General features: G+C 43.3%; 1 protein-coding gene across 5 annotated transcripts in view; it reads left to right on the top strand.

Moving 5' to 3' along the window:
* The window catches only part of PPP1R9A (protein phosphatase 1 regulatory subunit 9A), a 144,529-nt gene that overhangs the window by 82,046 nt on the left and 36,496 nt on the right, over positions 1–25,987 (top strand). For all 5 annotated transcript variants that reach the window (XM_068157042.1, XM_068157040.1, XM_068157043.1 and 2 more), the window contains exons 3-6: positions 868–1,000; positions 1,398–1,518; positions 6,519–6,623; positions 24,267–24,402. In XM_068157042.1, coding sequence (XP_068013143.1) covers positions 868–1,000; positions 1,398–1,518; positions 6,519–6,623; positions 24,267–24,402 — 495 coding nt within the window. The remainder of the gene's footprint in view (positions 1–867; positions 1,001–1,397; positions 1,519–6,518; positions 6,624–24,266; positions 24,403–25,987) is intronic.

Here is a 25,987-nt window from a genome sequence, read left to right on the forward strand (position 1 = left end):
GTTGGAAGTGTGATAGAAAGTAGCATAAATAATCAGATTAATGCAGTAGATGATAAACTGCAGCTTTAGAGTTGAGATGAACTGGTAAACCTGGGTAGTGTCAAATATACTCATGGCTATGTATACTGCCTTTTCAAACAGTCACCCTGCAGCCTTCTTGTGGCCCCTTCAGGTACTGGCAGGCTGCTATTTGGTCTCCCTGGAGCCTTCTCTTCTCCAGGCTGAACAACCCCAGCTGCCTCAGCCTGTTCTTGTAGCAGAGGTGCTCCAGCCTCCTGATCATTTTTGTGGCCCTCCTCTGGACCTGCTCCATCAGGTCCATGTCCTTCCTGTGTTGAGGGCTCCAGAGCTGGATGCAGTACTCCAGGTGAGGTCTCAGCAGAGCAGAGGGATAGAATCCCCTCTCTTCATCTCTGGCGACTTGGCTTTTGATGAAGCCCAGGCTGCCATTTTCCTTCTGGACTGGAAGTGCCCATTGCTGGCTCATGTCCAGCTCCAGCACCTTAAGTCCTTTTCTGCAGGGCTACTCTCAATCTCATCATCCCCCAGCCTATATTGATATCCAGGATTGCCCTGACCTGGGTGCAGGACCTTAAACTTTGCCTTACTGAACATCATGAGATTCTCCTCAGCCACTAATAAGTGCATTATTAATGAGTTAAGTTCTTTAAATACACATATAGGCCAACTTAGTCATTCAAGCTCCTCTTCTGCCTTTATAATGACAAACAACAAAAATCAATCATTTCTACTCAGTTGACTTTTGCAACTTGACTGAAAAGCACAAATTAAACACCCTATGATTTTCCTAAGTAGAAAGTCTCTTTTGGAGCGGGTAGTTGAGTGATTTTTGGTCTGTTTTCACAGGTTTTCAATACATATTCCAATGAAGACTATGACAGGAGAAACGATGAAGTTGACCCAGTGGCTGCATCAGCTGAGTATGAGCTTGAGAAGCGTGTGGAAAAACTGGAGCTGTTCCCAGTTGAACTAGAAAAAGGTATGGGGTCTGCACAGCTCTCTCCTTCCCTAAGAAAATGGTTTGGTGGCACTCCATTAAGATGTGGTTTTACACAGTGTTTGATGCAATGTGTTCATAGAATGATAGAACTGTTTCAGTTGGAAAAGACCTTTAAAGATAATCAAGTTCAACCATTGTAGAATAGAATAGACCAAGTTAAAACCCCTGATTGTAGTTCTAACCTCCTCATAAGGGTGCAGGTTTTATTTTTGGTGTGCAATTAAAATGGTAGTACAATAGATTGTTTTTTTAAAGGAAGCAAATCAATTGTACTGGCATAGAAAATCAAGAGGCACTAAAGCATAGATGTTTACTTAGCAGGTGACTGTACAAATCAAATGTAAGAAGTTTCTGCTTTCACTTGTCTTTTTCACAGATGAAGATGGACTTGGCATAAGCATTATTGGAATGGGAGTTGGAGCAGATGCAGGCCTGGAAAAACTGGGAATTTTTGTCAAAACAGTAACTGAAGGTGGGGCAGCAGAGAGAGATGGCAGGTAAACTAGACTCAGTATTTGCAGTTTTGCCCAGCAGTAGTTACTATGAAGGAAAATTTTCATCAGAAGGTGTTGTTTGCTTAATCACAGAATTACAGAAAACATCTGGTTGGAAGAGACCTCACAGATCATCCAGTCCAACCCTCCTAATGTGTGTCATGATAGCTCAAAGCTCTGCAATTCAGGAATTTGACTGATAAATTCCACATACCTGATGTGGTCAGGTATGACACCAGTTTGGTGCACAGAGTTTAACCTCTTCAGGGGGAGCAGATTTGCCAAAGGTGTGTGCTGGTTACTACTGAAAATCCAGATGCTTCAGTGTGAGTGAAGCTGGAGATTCCAAACAGAGTATCACTTTTAACAGTAGTTCAGCTTTTAGAGGTTCTTATGGCTTCAAACCAGCTTTAGTACTTCTGAAAAAGAGTTTTGCTCAACATTATATTGGGAAAATGGTGAGTGTATCCTCATGCTTAAACTCTTAGTAAATACACCTCCTTTGAAGTTTCCTGTTACAGGTTTCTGTTTCTTTCTGTGCTCAGCCTTCTGTTCCAGAGTTCGGTTTTCATCGCTACCACACTGAAAGCACATCAATCAGTTGGAATAGGAAAAGGCACTGTAAATCTTGCCCACTAAAGAAATGAATTGCTGTTTGTAGTCTTACAGGATGTTCACATCAAATCTGGTTCTTTCTCGAATTGCTTGCTTGGTATGTGCAGATTAAAGAATTCCTTTTCAACATACAATAAATATTTCCCATTGTATGGGACGGACTGATGTGTACCACACAGTGCCTGCCACGATCAGGCTGATGCTTCTCATTGAGAGTTAGAAAAACTTTATTATGAAACTCTTTCATAATGGAAAGTAATCTTAAACATCTTCCAACCTATATAATTTGCTGGTTTGTCCTAGTTCATACTCTCTGTGGATTTGGATGCAAATAAAATATTCCTCATCTGACACATTAACAATTAAGTCTACCTATATGCATCCTTTCCTTCTATCGCCCTTTAGCAGTTTGTTACAAGAGTTATAAATAGTGCCAAACACAGACACAGGGAGATAGAGTAGTTATCAACTCTAAAAAGTTGTTACTCTCTTCTGAAAACTGTATTGCAGTAACCTGTTCCTTATTGAAGAACACCTGGAAGTTTTCAGGCAGGCTAAATAAAAGGTTGTTCTGCTGCAGAAGACCACACAAATGAAATTAGAAGGCTCTGCATGGCAGGGGGCTGCAAAGTTTAATGACATTGTCTGAAACTACTGAAGGAAACTGTCTTGCAGAGTGGGCTCACAGGTAGCTTTACAGCTCTTTGGCAATGAGATACCAGATTAAAAGCCAAGTACTGATTTCTCACAGGCTTAAAAATGCTGAAGGAAAGTAAAGAAGCTGACACCTCAAGATGTCATGATTTTATCCATTGGTTTAAATTCAAGTGCAGGTTTTTCTGAAAGGTATGCTTGAGCTCAGCCAGAAGGCATTAAGCTCATGACTCAGGCCTTGGGCAACCAAGTCTAGCTGAGAGCTGTCCCTGCCCATGGCAGGGAGGTTGTAGATGGTCTCTTCCAGCCTAAGCCATTCCATGATTCTGAGACTAGCATTCTGTGTGAAATTGTCTGGTTGATAATCAGACACTCAGCATTGCTCTGTGATGATCTGTATTTCCTGTTTCTATCAATATTCACATCTTCAGGCTACAGATATTAATGTTCAACCATAAATCTCTTCCTTTATTTCCCTGTCTGGCATCTGAAAGGAGCTTGTCAGCTGAACAAAATTGCATCTTTCTTTGACCATTCAAATATTTGTGTTGGTTTTCAACTGCCTGTTCAGCCAGCTGAGAAATAGCCCTCTGATTTTCTCTTTGAGAACCTGATTGATCATTCACTTGGGAAAGGGATATGTCATCCTCTCAGTTAGGAGCAGTCAGTTCTGCAATAAAGTGCATCAACTGTAAAGGGTCCTATTAGCTTTGAAAAGCCTAGTTAATCATTAACATTGATAGCAAAACAGTCTCCTCACAGAAAATAAAGCTAGATTTCAGCAGTTGCATCAGATACTCTGAGTAATCTCACAGCAATCTTCAACCAGGCTTTTCTGAAACTACAATTTAAACCATGGCAGTATCTGTAGGATAACTCCCATCTTTCATTGAATGACTCATGTAACGGTGATAGAAAGTACTTGCCTCCCATGGGAACCCAAAATCTGTACAGAGGGGTTTCTCAGTGACTGAGCACCTCTGCTGTGGTGGGTTGAAAATTCCCCCAACATTAGATTGCCAGATCAGCCGAGCTGGAAGCAAATGAAGCTGTATTTACAAGCAAAACTGCAGTCTACAATGCAATGAATATGTACAAGATATACAGTATTTACAATATTTGCAGGTATTTACAATTTACAAACAGCACAAGAACCTCCCGTGGCCAAAACCCGGGGGAGCTTCTATAGCTTCCCACTTCTTGCCCTGCTCCTTACACCCCTGGACACAAAGGGACAAGAGAAAAGAACAGAGAGTTATTTTATTAGAATACACAGCCAAAACAAAGAACACATCCAAGGTCAAACAGAAGCAAGTTAGTCTCTCCCAGAGTGAGGAAGTCAAAAAAAGAAAGTTTACATTTCTAAGTTTTATGTCTGTTATCTGTCCAATGGGTTTGTTGAGAAGTTATCATTATTTTCCTTTTTACACCCAGTATTAATTTATTTACATTCTACCACTTTCTGTTCAAGATCTGTGGAAAACTTTAAAGGTACAGCCTAAAACTACCATACCTGGCTTACTCACAGAATGGTTTGAGTTGTAAAGGACCTTAGAGATCATCTAATCCAACCTCCCCACCGTGGGCAGGGACACCTCTCAACTTGGCTTGGCTGCTCAAGGCTTCATCCAGCCTGGCCTTCAACACCCCAGGCAGGCGGCAGCCACAACCTCCCTGGACAACCTGTTCCAGAGTCTCATCACCCTCGTACTGGAGAACTTCTTCCTAAGATTGGGTCTAAACCTACTCTCCCTCAGCTTAAAACCATTCCTCTCTTATCCTGTTACTAGACAACCTTATGATAAGTCCTTCTCCAGCCTTGCTGTAGGATCCCTTCAGGTATTGGTAGGCAGCTCTGGAGTCTTCTCCAGGCTAAACAACCCTAGCTCCCTTAGCCTATCCTCACAGCAGAGGTGTTCAGCCCTTGGATCATCTTTGTGGCCTCCTCTGGACTCATTCCAACAGCTCTGTGTCCTTCTTATTCTGGGGATACCAGAACTGGAAGCAGTGCTTGAGGTGTGGTCTCAGCAGAGCAGAGTCAAGGGGCAGTATCCCCTCTCTTGTCCTGCTGGCCACACTCCTCTGAATGCAGCCCAGTGCACAGCTGCCATCTGGGCTGCATGAGGGCGCTGCCAACTTGTGGTGAGCTGAGTGGATATGGAAACCAAAAATTTCTCCTGGGTGAATCTGTAGCTGCTGCTCTCAAGTTCTTGTGGTGATGAGTCATTCACAATTGAAACTATTTTGATAAGATAGAGAACAACAGTTTTGAAACATTGCACATCTCTTAACTTGAAAAATACTCTAAACATTGTCTCTGCACACATTCAGTTTATCAGTTCACAGCAGTAATGGCACAAGCGAGTTGCTCAACTTCAGTTGGTTCGCTTCCGTAGTTGCTACTGCATGGAAGTGCTGCTTCACACAGGCAAAGATTTGGGTCGTGAGCGTTAGAAAAGAGCTGTCAGAAGAATTGCCAGTTTTATTAATGATAAAAGGAGTTAAAACAGCTCTAATGCAGGCTTTGCCAACCTGAGCCTAATTTTTCATTCATGTTTGAAATTATGTTTGAGAGCCAGAGGAAGCTTAGAGCTCCTGATGGAGGGAAAGCTGCCCAGAGAGCATGGCTGTGAGAGTATTTTGGTCTAGATGGTGTCTGTGGTGGCTTGTTTTAAAGGTTAGGGGCAGGGTACAGGTACAGAGCTGCAGTGGGAGTGGGGCTGGAGAGGGGATGCTCAAGAAAGAGGAAAACAGCTAGGAGAGTATGTGAGAGTGGTATGGTCTGGGCAGTATAGAAGGTATGCAGCAACAGAGAGGAGACTTCTTTTTTAATTCTATGTAATTCTCTAACTTGAATGGCAATAATTGCAGATTGTTTGGGGTGGGTGTGTTTATGTATGATGAAAATATATGGACATAGAGAATTTTAGTTTTTGAAGTGATAGGACTTGCTGTGTTTCTAGAGGGCATTTTGGTATAACAGTCAGTCCTCCTTCCAAGCATTTGTCATCCAGATGAGTCCATTCTCTTCTCCAGGGATTTTGTAGCAGTGCTTGCTTCAGATAAAAGCAGCATTTTCTTTATTTTGCCTACCTTTTCCTGCATCAAACAGCTTATTAGCTGTAAATATGTGTTTGCTTTCAAAGAGACTCGTCATTAAAGCAGTGCAAACTCTTACTGTGAGCAGTAAGATCACACAGTGGGAACTGATCCTTTTGGAGCAAGTTTGATGAAATACTTTAAGAGAGTATGTCAGAACGAAGTCTGATGCACAAGCTCTTTTCTCCCCAGATGAGCAGGTTGTTTGAGTTAAATAGCACATTTTTATTCCATTAGCTTGAAATACCAGAGCTGTGTCTTATGCTGTTTTTCAAGATTGGCTTAGGAAAGAATGACACAAGAGCTGTTTGAGTATCTCTTTTAATTTAAGTCATATGACAGATTCAAGAGTTTGTGTTGCTGCATTTATAGGCAGGGAAAGCAACTGGCTGATCGATGCTATTAATTGTAATGGGAAGCTGAACGGATGAATGAATTTAATGTAATGAAGCTGGATTGATGAGCTGTCTGCATGCAAGGAATGGTGCATTTTTCATGTTTGCCTCAGTCATTTTATGCCTGAGTGTTTGTTTAAAGTCTTTGCTGAAAATCAAATGGAAAAGATCTCTCTGTGCTGGAAATTGACCAAGAATTCACACAATTATTTCTCTCTGTGTTTTTTTTCCCCCCCAAAGGATCCAAGTGAATGACCAAATTGTGGAAGTTGATGGCATCAGCCTGGTTGGTGTTACCCAAAATTTTGCTGCAACTGTTCTTAGAAACACAAAAGGCAAAGTCAGGTGAGTATTAAAGTGGTTGAATATTTCTTTCTCAGGTGTGTCAGTGAGCTCAGGTGGAATCAGAGAGGTTTGGCCTCTGTGTCCTCTCTGCTTTTATCCCAAGACAGGGATGAGCTGTAGTATTTGAGATTTCTATTTTGGCTTAGATTTTTAAAAGAAGACCACTCACTGTAGAGGCCTGTAGTGATAGCACAAGGGGCAAGATTTAGTTTGGATGTTACTAACAAGTCCTTTACCATGAGGGTGGTGGAACACTGCAACAGATTGCCTGAGCATGTAGTTGAGGCCCTATCAATGGAGATATTCAAGGTGAGGTTTGATAAGTCTCTGAGCAAGCTGTTCTAGTGGAGGATGTCCCTGCTGAGTGCAGGGGTGTTGACTAGATGACCTTTGGAGCTCCCAACTCAAACCTTTCTATGATTTTTATGAATCAAGCTGAAATTGCTCACAGAAGACAGCTTTTCACTGATTTAGACCTCCATGGACCTCAAATTGTTTGTATTAGTTGGAATGATGAAGGTCATGGGTGTTGGTCAGTTGGAAACTATGCTGCCACTGATCTTTCTGCTTCTGTATTGGGGAGACTGGCTACATTACTGACCCAGGGCTGGAGGAGTAAGGTAGTGAGCACTCTGGTGTTCTCAGATACCACCTTAGCACAGAGAAGAGAGTACTTGATGCAGTAGTGTTAACAGCTACTGAATTGGGAGAGTAATATCCCAGCATGAATTCATTGAGCAGCCTGAGTCCCCCCACCTTCTCTGAGTTTTTCTGTGTCCCTATGCTGTGGTTCACTAAAAGGCCATCCCTGTAAAAAACCATAAAATAATTTATAGGCTAGAGAATGTAACATAGACTGCAAGTGAAATTCTGAACTAATGTCAGAGCAATGCTGGAAACTTTATAAATTAATAAGAACAGTGTTTCCCTAGAAATTAACTGGTTTACCATTTAGAAACCTCTGCACTCACATAGTTTGTTGGTTTTTTTTTCTGTTTAATAGCTTATCAAACAGAATATAGTGTACAGTTTATTAATTTTGTTGAAGATTTAATCCCCAAATATCTTTGACATATTGCAAAGCAACAGCCATTCTGTAGTCAACCCTTTCGTTCTCTTTCAAGCCCCCCTCTTAGGGAATACAGCTGAATTCTTTAATTCATGAGTTGAGGGCTGACTTCTTTTGAACCATGACTAAACTAGCGGTGGTAATAATACACAGCCCCCCTCAGATGATGGTGCTAGATGCTGCTGTGCACAGTTCCACTCTAATTACATAGCTGTTCCCACACGACATTAAGGAATAATGTCGGGATGTGTATTCTGCAAAGACTCTTGGGGGTGGTTGATCAAGGTTTTGTTTGAAAGAGGTTATTTAGGAGAAAAGTTATTAGAAGTGGTGGTGTAATTACAGGTGGCTGTATTTTGGTGTAACATTTACAGTTTTAGTTACATCAGTGCTATTTCTGCCAAGGCTCACACATGCTGCGAGGGTTCCTGCTGAGTTCACTATAAAAATGAGAGGAGACTTCATTAGGATTTCTGGAGAATTGGGACCTTCAGTGATAAAATCTTTATGACAAAGAAAAATGTCTTCCTATGTTTCAGGACACCCAAAGAAAAAAAAGAAGCGCATTTTCTGTTTGATGTTTTAGACCACCAAAAAGGAAGCCCAAACCACTCACATAAAACACGTGCATTGCATACATTTGTAACTGGCTCAGTTCATGTAATTACCATTGCCTACATTAGAGAATGCAGTGCTTGCTTCCGTGCTAAAAATCATGGCTTTGGAGGAAGGAAGAATCACAGTATGGTAGGAGTGACCTCTGGAGATCGAGTCCAATCCCACTGCCAAGGCAGGTTCACCCTAGAGAAGGTCACCCAGGAACACATCCAGGTAGGTTTTGAATGTCTCCAGAGATGGAGACTCCACCACATCTCTGGGCAGCCTGCTCCAGTGCTCCACCACCCTCAAAGTAAAGTTCCTCCTCGTGTTTAGATGGAACTTCCTATGTTCAAGTTTGTGCCTGTTACCCCTTGTTCTGTCACTGAGTAGCACTGAGAAAAGCCTGATCCCATCTTCCTGACCCCTACCCCCTAAGTATTGATCAGCATTGATGAAATCCCCCCTCAGTCTGGTCTTTTCTAGGCTAAGAAGCCTAAATTCCCTCAGTCTTTCCTCACAAGAGAGATGTTCCAGTCCCCTAAGATCTTTGTAGCAAGAAACATAAATCAGTTTTCATGTGGAATGCTCACAGAATCTTCTCTCAGGGAGCAAATTACAGCCAGACTGGTTTCAATCTAAACCCTTTTGTCACAAAATAGTGGAATGTACAAAGTGTTTCTTCATTGTTGTCGAGGTCACATTGTCAAGTGTACCCTGTGCACTGGGATCATTGGCTTCTGACAGGTCTCATTTATCAAGGAGACATGTGTGAGCTTCTGCATTTTTCTTTGTAAGTAAGCTTAAAATACTGATCTTTCATGGAGAAATGTCCCAGTGCATTAGTGTCACAACTCGACTGAAAAACCCTCGTAAAATAATGTTAAATGAAAAATGCAAATTAGGATAGGAATTACAATGTAAAGAAATGTTAAATTGTTATTAAATAAAGCAGATCTGTAAGAATTTGTAGACACACTGTGTGGGCAGCAGCATCTTTAGACTAATGGTAATGTCTACTTGGAGGAAAAGAAGGGGTAGAACTTGGTGCAACTTCCCCTGCATTACTTTGGTTTAAAACTTCATGGAAAAGAAATCCCTCAGACTACTCTTCTGCTTTACACAGGCCAGCTGAGAAATGCATGATTTTTATCCTGATCTGTGCCAGCCTGGGAGAGGGACTTGATGAGATGGCTAAGAATTGCATGCCCCAAGCTCCTGCCTGGCTTCTGCTGAGATCCTGTACTGTCGAGTTGTCTGAGGCTCTGCTGGCACTGATGAACTGTATGGGTGTTAGCTAATCAAAATCAGAAATGCTCCCAGAAAGCTGGTTTTTAGAGCTAAAAGATTTCAGGATGCTTGGTGGTTTGACTTCAGAGTAGGTTTAAACATTTACTTGTAAAGGAAGTGAGAGCTGATGACTTGAAAGATGAGAGCACGCAGTGTGGTTTTGTCTTTCTGGCTGTTTTTCTTCTGCTGTGTGACAAGAGAGTCCTGCTTGCTGCTTGTCTTTTGGAGAGATCAAGTGTTTTCTGACAAATCCTTTTTCCCTCTTCAGACCTGTGTTATACCTGGCATGGAGAAATCCCTTGTCTCCACCCTCTTTGGGAGACAGTGCTCACCTCTGCACTTGAACTGCTCCAGAGCCATAGGGATAGCATAAGAGGATCTTCTAGCACAAAATCCCTCACTTGCCCTCAGCCATCAGCTCCTGCCTGTTGGCAAAGCAGGGAGTGGAGCTCCTGACCTTTGAGTGCACTGTTCCCTTGGTAGCTGCCATTAATGAGCTGTGGGAGGCAAGAGCAGTGGAAAAGGTTCTTGATAAATACCTTCTGCCTTTCCTGTGATGGGTGTTCCAGCTGAACTCCGAGTGTGTAGGCAATGCACAATCTCACACCTCATCTAATTCAAGACAAGGCAACTTCACAAGTCCTCCTTTCACAGGAGAAATTCCTGAAGGTGTTCAGACATGGCACTTCAGGACATGGTTTAGTGGGTGTGGTGGTGTTGGGTTGATGGTTGAATTTTATGGTCTTAGAGGTCTCTTCCAACCTTAATGATTCTTAGATGCCTGTGTCATGGTTTTACCCCACCTGGCAGCTCAGCCACACACAGCCCCTCACTTACTCCTCTCAGTGGGATAGGGGAGAGAATTGGAAGAGTAAAAATGAGAAAACCCATGGGTTTGATATAAAGACAGTTTAATAAGTGAAGCAGAAGCTGTGCACAAACAGAGCAAACCAAGGAATTCATTCACCACTACCCATGGGCAGGCAGGTGTTCAGCCACCTCCAGGAAAGCCGGGCTCCGTTCTGTGTTACAGGTTGCATTGGGTTGGAGGGGACATTTAAAGAACATCTAGTCCAACTCCCCTACATCTCCTTATTCCCTCCTCCTCCTTACATGGTAAGCATGGTCCATGACCTCCTTGTGCAACCTGTTCCAGCATCTTACCACCCTCACTGTAAAGAATTTCTTCCTAATCTCCAATTTAAATCTCCCCTCTTCTCTCTCAAAGCCATTGCATTCAACAAGTCCAAGTGCCGAGTGCTGCACTTTGGCTACGGCAATCCCATGCAGAGCTATAGGCTGGGGTCGGAGTGGCTGGAGAGCTCCCAAACAGAGAGGGACCTGGGGGTGCTGATCGACAGCCACCTGAATATGAGCCAGCAGTGTGCCCAGGTGGCCAGGAGGGCCAATAGCATCCTGGCCTGCATTAGGAATAGTGTGGCCAGCAGGAGCAGGGAGGTCATAGTGCCCCTGTACTCTGCTCTGGTTAGGCCGCACCTTGAGTGCTGTGTCCAGTTCTGGGCCCCTCAGTTTAAGAAGGACATCGAAACACTTGAACGTGTCCAGAGAAGGGCAACAAGGCTGGGGAGAGGCCTTGAACACAAGCCCTATGAGGAGAGGCTGAGGGAGCTGGGATTGTTTAGCCTGGAGAAGAGGAGGCTCAGGGGTGACCTCATTGCCCTCTACAACTACCTCAAAGGTGGTTGTAGCCAGGAAGGGGTTGGCCTCTTCTCCCAGGCAACCAGCACCAGAACAAGAGGACACAGTCTCAAGCTGCGCCAGGGGAGGTTTAGACTCGAGGTGAGGAGGAAGTTCTTCACCGAGCGAGTAATTCATCATTGGAACGGGTTGCCCAGGGAGGTGGTGGAGTCATCGACCCTGGAGGTGTTCAAGGGGAGATTGGGCGTGGCACTTGGTGCCATGGTCTAGTCATGGGGTCTGTGTTGATAGGTTGGACTCTATGATCCTCGAGGTCCTTTCCAACCTAAGTGATACTGTGATACTGTGATACTGTGATTGCCCCTCATCCTGTCACTACAAGCCCTTGTAAAAAGTCCTTCCCCAGCTTTCTTGTAGGTTCCCTTCAGCTACTGGAAGGCCTCTGTAAGTTCTTCCTGGAGCTGTCTCTTCTCCAGGCTTTGATCAGTTGGGGCCAGCTATCCCAGCTGTGTCTCCTCCCAACTTCTTGTGCATCCCCTCACTACACCCCTCTGGCCTGAGGAGCAGAAGAGGCCTTGACTGTGTCCAAGCACTGCTCAGCAGTAACTAAACCATCCCTGTGCTATCAGTGTTGTGTCTTGTCCCAGATCCAAACCCCAGCTCCATAGCATCTACTAGGAGGAAAATGAACTCTGTCCCAGCCCAAAGCAGTCCAGCATGTCTGCCATTTCATAGTTCAGTGAACGTTCTAGGACTGCCTCTGTGTGATGGCAGCATAAACCACGGGCAACTTTATTCTGCCTGGTGTCCTGTGTGGAGGTTTGGGTGGGTTTCACTGGCATTGCTTCACATTTATAACCCCCAGCATTACAGAGACAATCTTTTTGTCCTTAATCTAGCCAAAGTGCACCCTGGCTTTTGTAGCAGGGTTTATTGTGTGAGATCAGTTGCAAAGAAAGGACGTTCATGAACAGAATGACATTAAAGCTGCTGCTGAATTCTTTGCAATAAATGCAGTCAATACCTCTTCAGGCAGCTTGCTTAATACCAATACTTAGTGATTTATTTTCCTCCATTGAGCCTCCTGAACACTTTGAATGATCCTGACAGTGGAAGTCATTGACCTAGAATAGATTTTTGCAGTGTTTCAGCCAGAAAAATGTATCCAGACTGTCTGTAGCTGACACAATAAAGAATCAACAGAAATGAAGACATGGGTTTTACCTTTTGAACTGTTCTAGGTGAGGGTGGGAGGTGGGAAAGAAGAGCAAATAGAAACATCTGTGATTATTTTATCTGTTGTTTGAAGTGCTGGACTAGTCAGAAACTTGTCAGGCCATAATGGAAGGTCATTGACCCAACCCAATGCTAGTAAATTCAATTACTCTTTTTGATCATGTTTATAGAAGATAATCAGCACCCATCAGATGTACTCTGGTAGCCTAGGAGAGAAAGGAAGGAGAGGGAATTCTTTCATAATCCCAGCTGGCAATCAGTTTCTGTTTTTAGGGATGAGAATTAGTGTCCTTGTGACTGTAATCTGGCAAAAACAACTAGGAGTGCTATTTCACTTGATGTAATTATCAAGTCTTTATAATTTTGCTCACTGTCTCATGAGTGGATTTCTGAATTTGGTTATTTACAGGAGGGATTTTCCACTGAATTGTGTGCTGGGTTTCAATATTGTGGAGTGCTGCCCCTGCTCTGAGATTAATGGATCAGTCAGAGGGCAGCGCCAGACTAATATCACTAATTGTTCTGTGCGTCTTCTGACCCCATTTAGGATGTAATCCCTCAGCTTCAAGTTTGTGAGCCTACAATCATAAAAGATAAGGAAGCAGCTTGGCAGTGGGAATCCCATCCTGTCATGGAGCTTCTCCATTGTTGCTTTGCTTCCATTCTCCCTGTGTGGTGTGCTGCTGAATAGCAGATCTGAAGTTCATTGAAGATGCTTGTATGATGTTGAGCCTCTGTGACTCCACTCTTTCCCCCTGTTTTTCACCATAATAAAATGGTGCCAGGGAATCCTAATGTCCTTTCCAGAGAAGGCTCACTTGGAGAGCTGTACACCTCCAGGGAGCTTGATTTTTTCCTGAGCACACTCACAAGAGAGAAAATACAGTTCTTTTCCAGAGAAAACTTTGTCCTTTTAGCATACTTACTTAGTCTCTGTCCCTCAAAGGACAAATACAGAAGCTTTCAGTCAGGACTGCATTTCTCTGCCTCACAAATGTTCTTGTCCACACTGCTCTGAAAAAGGCAGGGTCTCAGGAAAGGAGGACATGGTCCTGGGAAGTCTTGCTGCATTGCTAAGTCAAAGGAGCCTTGCATGAGTGCCATCAGAAAATACCAGTTCTTCAAATGCTGCTTGCATCCTTTTGTCGGTCTTGCTTTCGTCTGCAAGGTTTCTTTTAAGGGAGTTAGCCAAACTCAGTGTTTCAGTAAAGAGGCCAATTTCAAATTCAGTGTCCTCCTTCCATATCCTGTCTCCTGAATGTGACTAAGCATTTTCTCAGCTTTCCAAACCGTTGCTAGGCACTGAGCGGATGCTCTCTCAGTGGTTTCTGAAGGAGTTCTTGAGTTTTCAGGGAACCACACAGAACCTGTGCAAAACTCATTTGGTTTCTCCTGATTTGCACCACCTTGAACATCATTCTTTGCATCCATTTTAACCTACCAATGAGTTGGCCATTTTTTTGTTTAATTAAAGTCTGCTGAAGTGCATCAAAGTCTTCCCATCCTAGTAAAGGATCTAAATAATTGGTTAGCAAATTTTGTCACGTTTAATTAATCTTCTAGATCAAAAGTAGATTCTAACAATAGCGGTGTAACCATCAATCCCTGGGGATTTCCACTGTTAACTATTCTCTGTTCTAATGAAGAATCATTTATTACTGTTTTTTGGGTTTTCTTAACTCTGGGACAATTTTAATTCAAAGGAGGGTTTTGTCTCAGCTCCCACTCCCAGTTCAGAGCCTAATTTCTTCATCTCATACTCTAGTGAGAATGCAACTTCAGAAAAAAGTGAAGTTTTAACTTTTCTTTTAGCTAGCTCTTGTACAAGGAGCAGCTAAAGGGAGAAAAGTGAAAATACTGCCTTTTTAATTAGCACCAACTTGATGAGTCATTTTATTTCTTCTTCAGCTAATTCCTCACTCCACCTTGAGCTGATTTTTTTAATGGAAAGTAGCAGTCTCAGAAAATATTATTTGCTTGCCTGCTATTAGTCTTGTTTGACATCGTAACATCTGGAAAGATAGGTCATACGGTTGTGTCTTTGCAAGTGCTGAGGCAGTGTGTAGCGGGCAGATGAAGTCAACCATTCCCGGCGGGGATGCTGCTTGCTCACAGACTTGCTTTGTTTTTGTGACTGCTTCCTCTAAATAATTGCCTTCTCTTCTTCTAGTGCACAGATTTTCTCCTGCTCCTTCTACTTACCCTACCTGGGATCTTTTCCTGGGAAACAGCTGTGTCATTCAAACATTCTAGGCATTCTCCATACAGATACACCTTGTGGAAGAGGCAGGAAAGGTTGCTTCGCAGTCTTGGGTAATGGGACAGGACCCAAATTACACATGGATGATACCATGCGCTATGTGTGAGTCAGAAAGCTGAACTGTGCTGTCTTTTTTCTGGATGGTTTTGTTCCTCCCTTCCTTCTGTGTTTCTTTTTACTTGAATCCAAGTGCTGGAAAAAAAGAAAAGGAAAGAAAAGCCTCCTGCTCTGTGATTGTTGAGCGCTGAGCTGGGACTTCATGAAGGGCTACCTAGGAAGCCATGTGTGCTTGGTGCACTTTCTCCTTTGATAAACATGAGTCATGGACCTGGCACAAACTAAATTCATGATGTCTTGTGCCAAAATAGTGTAGAGTTCTCCTGTTTATTCCACTAAAGATGCCATTTCCTTTCTGGTCTCTGCAAACAACTCCTACAAGCACTGGTGATTGTTCTAGAAGACTACCAGGAGTAGCATGCTGAACAGTGTGGCAGATTACTCACCAGTGCTGTGACCCTTTAGCACCAGTGAGGTAAGACTGCATTCATCACTGCTTTGCTGGTTTATATTCCTTGGCTGTGCCTGTTGTAGGACATGAACTGTGCCTTGGACTGGTCTTCAGCACAGAGGCCAGCTGGCAGTAGCATTGTCGGTGTTCCTGCTGTTAAACTTCCTTTACCTTTCAGAGCAGGGTGGCCAGATTCAAATGATGTGCTAGAAACATCTAAGCTAACTCCTAGCCTTTGCTAAATCACTGACTGTGAGTATTATTTGGTAGCATATTAGTTAACTTGGGGGTTCCAGAAACTGCCTCAGTGATTTCATAGTGTAGATGATCAATTATTAGTGCTTGGGAGCATTCCCTGGCACTGTTTAATTTACTGGCATAAACATAGACTCCCAGTTCTGAGATATTTCTAATTTGAATTTTATGGCAAGTTCTGTCTAGAAATATTTGCAGATTTGGATAGGAAATGGTATGTTTGAGTGTGAAATCTGTAGAGAAATCTTCATTTAAAAGATTTTGGGCATTTTTCTAGATATTCAATCTAGAGCATTGTTTTTAAAATTAATTGTAACGTGAATTAATAAGACACAGCAGGGCTGGATTTCATTAGGAATTGCTTTCCTTTTCCTGGAAAAAGGAGCAACTTGACACATCCTTGCAACTCCCTGTGGTAGTCCTGGAAGTGCCACAGGTCCCCAAGGTGGGAATAGAATAGAATAAACCAGGTTGGAAGAGACCTTCGAGATCATCATGTCCAACCTATCACCCAACACCACCTAATCAACTAAACCATGGCACCAAGCACCCCATCAACTTGACAGGTTGTGAATCACTACATCCTCAGGTTGGTTGGATCTAAACAGAAACTCCTACCCTTTCAACACAATATGTTTATTTAGCAATTTACTTATCTTTTTTTTATTGTTTCAAAGTCCAAGATACTGTGTCGTGGAAGATCTCACTCAGCACCCTGATTAATGTGTCCTACCATTCATTCTTGCTGGATAACTTACCAAGCCATGGGGATAGTGCTGTGGGAGCATTTAGCTACCCCTGGACTGTGCTCTGAGGGTGGTCCATCTTGGCTAGACTTAGGGTCTGGAACCACCTAATCATCCACATGAAGGACATAGTCTGAACTCAGTGCCTTACTGGTAACCCATATGTATTTTCTTTCTGGATTTCCTTCCCATGGATGCCAGCAAGAGTGGGAGTGAGGGAAAGCCCTTGTGGCCAAGAATGCCAGTTGTATCCTATTCTGTATTAGAAGGGATGTGACCAACAGGTAGATGAAGGTTCTCCTTCCCTTCTACTCTGCCCTTATGAGGCTACATCTGAGGAGGTTCCACAGGAACAGGAGGAAAAACTTTTTCACTGTGAAGGTGCAGAAGCCCTGGAGCAGACTGCCTGGAGAGGTTGTTGAGTCTCCTTCTCTGGAGTCATTCAAAAGCTGCCTGGATGCTTTCCTGTGTGACCTGCCTTAGGTGGTCCTGTTCTGGCAGGGGGGTTGGACTGGATGATCTTTTGAAGTACTTTCCAACCATTTTGTGATTCTGTGATCTCACCTTAAAATGCAGTTAGGTTTTGGAAGCATTCCCAGCTAGCACTTGTGTGCTTTTGAACAGAGCTGACTCAGGAGCTTCACTTGCATTCAGGTATGTTAAAGCACAGGTTTACAAATGCATTTCTTAGAGCTGACTATTCCCTTAAAAGCTGTGTGGTGCTGTAGGGAATGCTGATTAAGTGATCATCGTGTACTCATGGAAACCTTTATTGCAAGCACTGCATGGGTACTGTCAGGGAGAGATGAAAGAGATCCTCTACCTGTGCTCTCAGTAGAGCAGAGCAACCTAAGGACCAGAAGAACATGGAGAGGTGCCAAAATGTTGAATCCCTTGGCTAATTTTAAAGTACTCTTGAGTAAAGCTAATGTGTCAGTGAGGCCCTAGAGTCAAATTGATTTCTGTGGGATTAATTAATCTAAGTGCATTAACATTGATGTGTGGGTTTTTCTACATGACTTCCAAATCATCTGACTCAATATCCATTTAGTGATGATGGAAGTGTAGCTTCTCAGGGACTTGTATCCAAGATGCTGTGGAGGGACTGCAGAGGCTTTTCTGCTGCTTAATTTTTTCCTTGAATGCAAATGAGGAAGACCTTGAGTAAGTCTCTGAGAGTAGACGTGAGCAGGTTAAAGCTTATGGGTAAGAGTTAGAGACCAAGTCATCAAAGGGAATGCTGCTGGTGTCTACTTGTGACAGTTTCAGGCTGACAGACAGGACCTCGACTGGAGGCTGGAGAAGTGAGCTGGCAGAAACATTATGAAGCTCTGCAAGGGCAAATGCATGTTCTGCCTCTGGAGCAGCATAGCCCTGTGTGACACTGAGAGCTGTAGAGAAGCTGTGCAGGAAACACCATGGGAAGAGCTGGAAAGAACTTCTTCAACCTGAAGGAAAGAAGGATGCAATGGCAGAAATCCTCAGGATGTCCCAGCTACCTTCCAGGAGGTGGAAAGGGTGAACCCAGTTATTTTGTATGCTCTGTACAGTTACAAGACAAAAAGGCCTCAGGTTGCACCAGTGGGGGTTTAAATTGGATATTATGAAACATTTCTTTCCTGAAAGAGTGGTCAGGCATTGGGACAGGCTGCCCAGGGAGGTGGTGGAGTCACCATCTCTGGAGATGTTCCAAAATCACATAGACATGGTGCTTCAGGACATAGTTTAGTGGGCATGGTGGTGTTGGGTTGATGGTTACACTCGATGATATTAGAGGTCTTTTCCAACCTTAGTGATTCTGTTTGTATTAAAAAAAAAGATAATAGGGCATGACCAGAAACTGCAGTGAGGGAAATTCTGACTATACATTTTCACCAGAAAAAAACCATACTGTGAAGTTTCTCAACCATTGGAACAGGTCGCATCCCGTCATTAGAGAGATGACAATTTGAATCAAAGCCATAACAGAGCTGGCCCTGCTTTGGGCTGGGGGGGACTTGAGGTGGACCAAAGCTTCCAGCCTAAGTTATCAAATAATTAAAAGAATCTTTATGATTCTGAAGAAGTGTAATGGAAGCTGATATGCTGTGAATTCCTTACAGCCAGTCAGCATTTGAGGTTTCCATCCATCAGGAGAGCTTGATCTTGTTCATGGAAACCCAACATGATCCAACTTGCAGTGCTGTAACTAAATAAAACCTCCTTCTTACAGGGTTCACACCACTTTAGCACTCTGTGTTAATTATATGACTATTATCCTAATGGAAGCAGCCAGAGGAGGTAATTGAAGACATCTTGAAATAAATCAGATAAATGGTAACAGAAGCAGCTTTATGCCTGGAAACTCAAAGGAAAACCACTTTTTAAATCCATCTGTAAAACTCCCCCAAATACAACACCTCTGCTGTGAGGACAGGCTGAGGGAGCTGGTGGCGTTCAGCCTAGAGAAGAGAAGATGCTGGGGGAGGACCTTAGAACTGCTTTCCAATAACCGAAGGGAACCTCCCCAGGCTTGGCTGCTAAAGGCCTCATCCAGCCTGGCCTTGAACACCTCCAGGAAGGGGGCATCCACAACCTCACTGGGCAGCCTATTCCACCCTCATACTGAAGAACTTCTTCCTAAGAGCCAGTCTAATCCATCTCTCCCTCAGCTCCAAACCATCCTCACTTGTCCTGTCGCTACACACCCTTATGAAAAGTCCCTATGCACCCTTCCTGTGGGATCCCTTCAGGTACTGTAAGTCAGCTGTAAGGTCCCCCTGAAGTATTCTCTTCTCCAGGCTGAACAACCCCATCTCTCTCAGCCTGTCCTTATAGCAGAGGTGCTGCAGCCCATGGATTGTCTTTGTGACCTCCTCTGGACTCGCTCCAACAGCTCTGTGTCCTCACATCCTGGGGACACCAGAACTGGATGCAGTATTAGAGATGGGGTCTTAGCAGAGCAGAGTCAAGGGGCAGAATCCCCTCTCTTGCCCTGCTGGCCACACTCCTCTTGCTGCAGCCCAGCGCACAGCTGCATGAGGACACTGCTGGCTCATGGGAAGCTTCTCAGCAGCCAACACCCTCAAGTCTCTTTCTTCAAGGGTACTCTCAACCCACTCTGCGCTTGTGCCTGGGGTTGGCCCTACCCAGATGGAGGACCTTGCACTTTGACTTGTTGAAGGTCATGCAGTTGGCACTGATGCACTTCTCAAGCCTGTGAAGGTCCTTCTGGCTGACGTCCCTGCCCTCAAGTGAGCCCAGCACACCACACAGCTTGGTGTCATCAACAAACTTGCCGAGGGTGCACTTGATGCCACTGTCCATGTTTCTGACAAAGATGTTCAACAGCACTGGACCCAGTGCCATACCCTGAGGAACACCACTTGCCACTGGTCTCCACCTGGACATGGAGCCATTAATCACAGCTCTTTGAGTGCAGTCGTCTAGCCAGTTCCATACCCAGCCAGTGTCCATCCATCAAGTCCATGTCTCTCCGCTTTAGTCATCAAATGTGAATTAGATTCCTAGCTCCATCCCTGTTTATTTTTTAACAACAACCAAGGTGAATATTTCACAGCTGCTATTTCAGCCTGTCTAACTGAATATCAAGGTCAGTTCATGCTCTGCTTCTGTATGTTGTTCTCTCTCTTTCCTTTGTGTGGACATCAGAAATAATCAGCGCTGGCCAGAGAATTAGCACAGTGGTGGCTTGTAGTACAGCATCACAGACTCACTGGGGTTTGTTTTGCAGCTGCTGGCTTTTTGTGATGAGGTTTAAAGGCTTTTAAACCCTCGTTTGTCTCATATCCAGAAACATAACCAGCTTCTTAAATATATCATTGATGATAGAATTGACGATTCTTCGTAATAATCCTTTTGGCCCTTGAGACTAATTAATGAAGTCTGAAATTAATGTGCTTAATTTTCTTGAGCCAGAGTGATGAGAAATCTGTAATTACCCACTTGGTTGAAGTGTGCATGTTATGGCTCAGTGACTCATTTTCTGGTCAGTGAATCACAACCTTATGTCTCTTTTTCATATTTAAACACTTCAGATCATGATAGTTCTTGCATTCTAGGTGGAAAGATCTAACTCATGCTTAACATTTTAATAACTGCCTTTGCTTTGTGGCTTTCAGACAGAAATACTTGTTAATCTGTCTTTAAATTATCTATTTATAATTTACTAGACCAGGTTGGATGGGTCTTTGAGCAATGTGGGCTAGTGGAAAGTGTCTCTCCGCATGGCAGGGGGTTGAAACTAGATTATCTAAGCACATGGAAGAAATGGTTATCAGGAGTAGTCAGCATGGATTCACCAAGGGGAAATCATGCTTGACTAATCTATCCCTCTATGATGGGGTGACTAGTTGGTGAGATGAAGCAAGATTCATAGAACGGTGAGGGTTGGAAGGGACCTTAAAGATCATCTACTCCAACCTCCCCACATCATGGGCAGGGGCACCTTCCACTAGACCAGGTTGCTCAAGGCTCCAACAAACCTGACCTTGGAACACCTCCAAGGAGAGGGCATCCACAGCCTCCCTGGATAACCTCTTCCAGTGTCTCACCACCCTCACTGTAGCTGGAAGAAGGAAGATTTAGACTGGATATTAGGAAAAAGTTCTTCCCAGTGAGGATGGTGAGTAACTGGAACAGGTTTCCCAAGGAGGTTGTGGATGTCCTCTCCCTGCAGGTGTTGAAGGTCAGGTTAGCTGGGGCCTTGGGTAACCTGGTCTACTGGAAGGTGTCTCTGCCCATGGCAGAAGGGCTGGAACTAGATGATCTTTAAGGTTCCTTCCAACCCAAACCATTCTGTGATTTTTAGTTCTATGATCTTAGGGCTCATTTTAGTTAGAAGTAAACATATGCAGAGTAGTGTTGTGAAGATCCTGGAATATAAGGTGCCAAAATGTTTGCTTTAGTTTGTAACAACTGTCACTGTAGGCCACATTGTATTTCATTTTACAGATGTGCAATTCTTTGTCTGGAAGTGACATCAGTCATAGCTGGAATGTTTCTAAAGATTTATTTTCACACAGTGGAGATGTCTCACTTTAAAGCATAGGAAAATAAAACATTCTTTGCCTCTCTCTGGAAAGCATTTGCTTTAAACTTTGTCATTGCTTTGAGGCTTTCATTTGTGTATCATCTAACAGCTGTAGGTATCATTAAGGGACTTCATTCTGATGTATGATTTAAGCCTTGAAAATCACTTCATTATAAACTGTGAGTGGCTTTGGCATAAGGAGAAAAATTCATCTGATAAGGTTTTACTTTCTTAGCTAAACTTGGAAATGGCCCTGCCTCAACTTGTTTATCTGTATGAAAACCTTCATGCATTAGAGTCAAAGGTGTCAAGATCACTCCTAAGTAATCAGGAGTCACCAGGATTTACAAATTGTAACTCCTAGGTTTTCAGTGTACAAGAATGATTGTTTCAACTATTCCTGTTTCCCATGGGAGATGAATTACCAGCCAGAGGGCAGGAGGGAATAATGAGATTGGACATCAGGCAGAAGTGCTTTACTATGAGGGTGGTGCAACACTGCAGCAGGTTGCCGGGGAGGTGGTGGAGGCCTCATCCCTGGAGACATTCAAGGCCAGGCTTGATGGGGCTCTGAGCAACCTGATCTAGTTGGGGATGTCCCTGCTGACTGCAGGGGGGTTGGACTAAATGACCTTTAAAGGTCTCTTCCAACCCAGTTTGTTTTATGATTCTATGATATTTGCATCCCTTTGTGTGATTCCATAGTTTACTACACTGATTATCTCCCTCACATTTACAAACATGATGCTCTCCTTACTACCTATACATATTACACTGATGGATAATGTTGCTTAAAATGTTTGTTTGAAATAGAAGTTACTTTTCTATATTTTCTTTTAATTTGTTTTTACATTAGAGGAGACAAATGTGAAACAAATTTGGGTTGAATCCTTTTTTACTTTGTGTAGTAATATCAGAAGTTCATTGTCCCCCCCAGCTGAGACTGCAAACATGGCTGGGTTAATCTTTGCAATACTTGGCTCTGAAATTAAAATTCAGAGGAAACAGGATCCGAGTATGAGTCAGTCTTCAGAACAGATGAACTTCTGGGGCCATGAGGAAACATTCTTTTGCTTTCAGCCCAAGGTCTTTATCATGACTGAGGACCAATGTCACATTTTGTAATAGCAGGATCTGAGTGCCAGACTGTCATCTGTTTTGATCAGGATTAAAATGCTTGATGGTATTTCCTTGGCTTTGTTCTACTTTCTTCTGTGTTTTCTATCAATGCTTTTAAACTAAGATCCTTCCTTGCACATTATTTTCAGAGCATCTCGTGTCGTCATTTCAGATGGACTTGCTCATTTTCACCTTTCTTATCCTTTTGGAAGTGGTTACTGATATGGGTGTTTTGATACTGTTGAAATAAACTCCACCTTGTATTATTTTCTGTATTGCCTGACTTCATAGAGCCTGACAAACTGTTTGGCATAGGAAATGGACTCAGGGTCATCCACTCAGGGAAAGCTGGAATCCACATAGATGCCAAATCCCCAGGGACTTTAACAGTGATAGGCAGCACCAATGAAAATAATTTTCTTCCTTAGGATATAATGCACAATTCTACCTCTCATTCCAATAGTAAATTCATCATTTTCACTTAAACATGAGGAAAAATTTGCTTACTTTGGGAGTGGCAGAGCCCTGGAGCAGGTTGCCTAGAGAGGTTATGAAATCTCCTTCTCTGGAGACATTCCAAACTACCTGAATGTGATTCTGCTCTGGGTGACTGTGGGTTGGACTGGATGATCTCCAGAGGGGCCTTCCAACCCCCACCAAGCTGGGATTCTGAGACTCTGTGAACCAGGTGTTGTGGAAACAAATGATATGATACTATGATTTACTTTATGCAGTATCTCTGTCACCTGATCATGCTTTTCAGCTCTGCACAATACTTGTTTCACCTGTAATTACCTAATTGTCTTTCTGACCTGCTAGGAAAACATTCCTTCAGCTTGATGTCTTCAAATTGTGTTTTTCTCAGTAGTTTGCAGTGTGCTGATACTGGTTAATGGGTGCTTGTTGTAAGTACTATACATAGCAAAATATTTAATTTCTGTCATGCTACTGTGCTGAAGAAATTATTATCACCCAAGCCAATTTTGAACTGCTGAAAGCAAGACTGGGAGGCAGTCTTGTAAGTCTCTATCAAGAAAGGGGCACTTCCCTTGTCTTTTGTTAAGCCAGAGAAATGTGCTCCCAGTGTTCAGCAGTAGCTGATGCTGGAGGAAAATGCTCCTTAGCATCACATGAAATCAAAGAAGGATTTAAAGGTATCTTAAAATGAGGGGAAATGGTGTCTGTTAGACTGAAAAACCTGTAAGTGGATTCTCTATTCTAGAGAGGAGGAAGGCTGGTTTAAGGATAGCAGAGCACTGGACCAGACTGCCCAGGGAGGTTGTGGAGTCTCCTTCTCTGAAGGCATTCAAACCCCTCCTGGATGTGTTCCTGTGTGATTTATTCTGGGTGACCCTGCTCTAGAAGTGGGGTTGTACTCTATGATCTTCAGAAGCCCTTTCCAACCCCTACCAGTCTCTGATTCTGTGATCTTCTAGGTCAGGATGGAGAAGGAAGTTGCTCTGTGGCATATTGCTTTCATTACAAGCTGCCAGAAGTGTGTCTGTGCTTTTACTGTGCATCAGATCTTCCGTAGGCTTCTGTATCTTGCTCTTAAAGGGAATAGAAGTGATTACTAATCTTTTTAAGAAGTGGCCTGCTCTGTGTCTGTAAAGTTCAAACTCAGAGAAGCTTTTGTATTGAAATCTGGAGTGAAGGCTTCAGTCATCACTTCTCCTTACCCCACGCCCCTGTAAGTACTGTTGTGGTCCAAACCCTCCTAGGACTGCACAGATGCCATCCAGAGAGCACACCTGAAACAATCCCAACCTGGTGTCTTCGAAGACAAAGGCTACCCATCTCTACAAGGCACGTCTTAACATCTAGATCGTTAGTAAAACAAGAGGAGTAACCTTTGTTTTCCCTGCTGTTTAGGTTTGTCATTGGCCGAGAAAAACCAGGCCAGGTGAGTGAGGTGGCGCAGCTGATCAGCCAGACTCTGGAGCAGGAACGCCGCCAGAGAGAGCTGCTGGAGCAGCACTACGCACAGTATGATGCAGATGATGACGAGGTAAGGCTGTCCAGTGTCTCATTATTTGGTGTTTTTCAGTGTTCTGTTTTCTATTCCTAATTCCTTTCTTTTAATTCTCACTCAGAGGTCACCTTCTTGGAATCTCCCCAGCAGTAACTTGTACCCATCACCCCTTGTCTTTTTTGCCCCTTGGAGGGACTGATGTTTTTCTTCATTCAGATGATTCAGAAATTTTCTGGAAATTGCAGGACAGACCCCCTCCTTCCACACACTGTTTGCTTTTTGTGTGAACAGGTATTCCCCAGGATAAAGAGTGAATATGCCTTGTCTGTGTCACGTATTGATGTTTTCCAGTAGCACCCAATGTCCCAGTACAAAGGATTTGCAACCACCAACTCTATACAGTAATTTTTCCGTGAATTCTTTCCATTTGCTTAAAACTCCCAATATGCCTAAATACCAAGATGGAGGTGAAGCTGCTCTGGCAGGGGCTTGGACTAGATGATCTGCAGAGGTCCATTCCACCCCCTGCCATTCAATTCTGTGATATTTAGGAAGATTAATGATTTTTTTCAGATACCGCTGTCTGTGCTACTCCCTAAATTAGCTGCTGGGTGAAAGGCAGTTGTAGCAAACCAATTCCACATAGCCCAGGCATGCTGCCTTCAGTCACATTATCTAGGATAACACTATTTGAAATACCAGACTCCTGGGATTAGTCCTGAGCCAAGCTTTACATTTTATTAGTGGAAAGAGGTGACAGAGAAAGGGAGACAGAGAATTCCTGCTGTGTGTTTATTTCACTTTAGTTTTCCTTTAGGTACTGAGACGAGGCTTCTAAAAAGTGACACAGAGAAAAAACAACTCTGAGATAAAATTGGGATACAATTGGATTTTGAAACCTGCTTTAAACTAGCAATAGGTCAGAACAGTCAGAAGTGTCCCAAAAGACTGAGGAAAAAGTCCTGTCTAGCTCCACTTGCTTTGATGTCCACTGATACTAAAAATAAAAGTACTTTAATATGTTTCAGAATAAGTCCTATCATATGTGCATATTTAACTCATATAAATAAATAAAGTCTTACCTGCTGACCTATAAATCATAGACTCATAGAATGGTTTAGATTAGAAGGGACCTTCAAGAGCATCTAGTTCCAACCCCCTGCCATGGGCAAGGGCATCTCCTACCAGCTTGCTCAAGGCCTCAGCCACCCTTCATTTGAGCACTACCAGACTTGGAGCTTCCACATCTTCCCTGGGCAACCTGTTCCAGTGTCTCGCCACCCTCATGGGGAATGGTTGCTTCCTGATGTCTAATCTCAGTCCAGCTTCTAGTTCAACCCTCACCCCATAGCAGGGATGTTGGAATTATGTGGTCTTTAAGGTCCCTTACAACTCAAACCATTCTGTGATTCTATGATTGCAAATAAAAGTTATACTCACCTGTTTTGGGGGTGCGTGTGTGCGTGTTTGTGTGCAAGCATGAGGTGCTAAACCTTATTCTTAGACTAGATGACTGGGTTGTGGTTAATGAAGCATGTCCCTTTTCTTAAATGAACAGACTTACCAGCAGTAGATTTTATTGGGAACCTGCAACAGTTCTGAGTTTAGTTTTTTTGGTCAC

Source organism: Melanerpes formicivorus, unplaced genomic scaffold (genome assembly GCF_026170545.1).
Source record: "Melanerpes formicivorus ecotype bairdi unplaced genomic scaffold, bMelFor1.0.p_v2 SCAF_35, whole genome shotgun sequence".
Taxonomy (NCBI): Eukaryota; Metazoa; Chordata; class Aves; order Piciformes; family Picidae; genus Melanerpes; species Melanerpes formicivorus.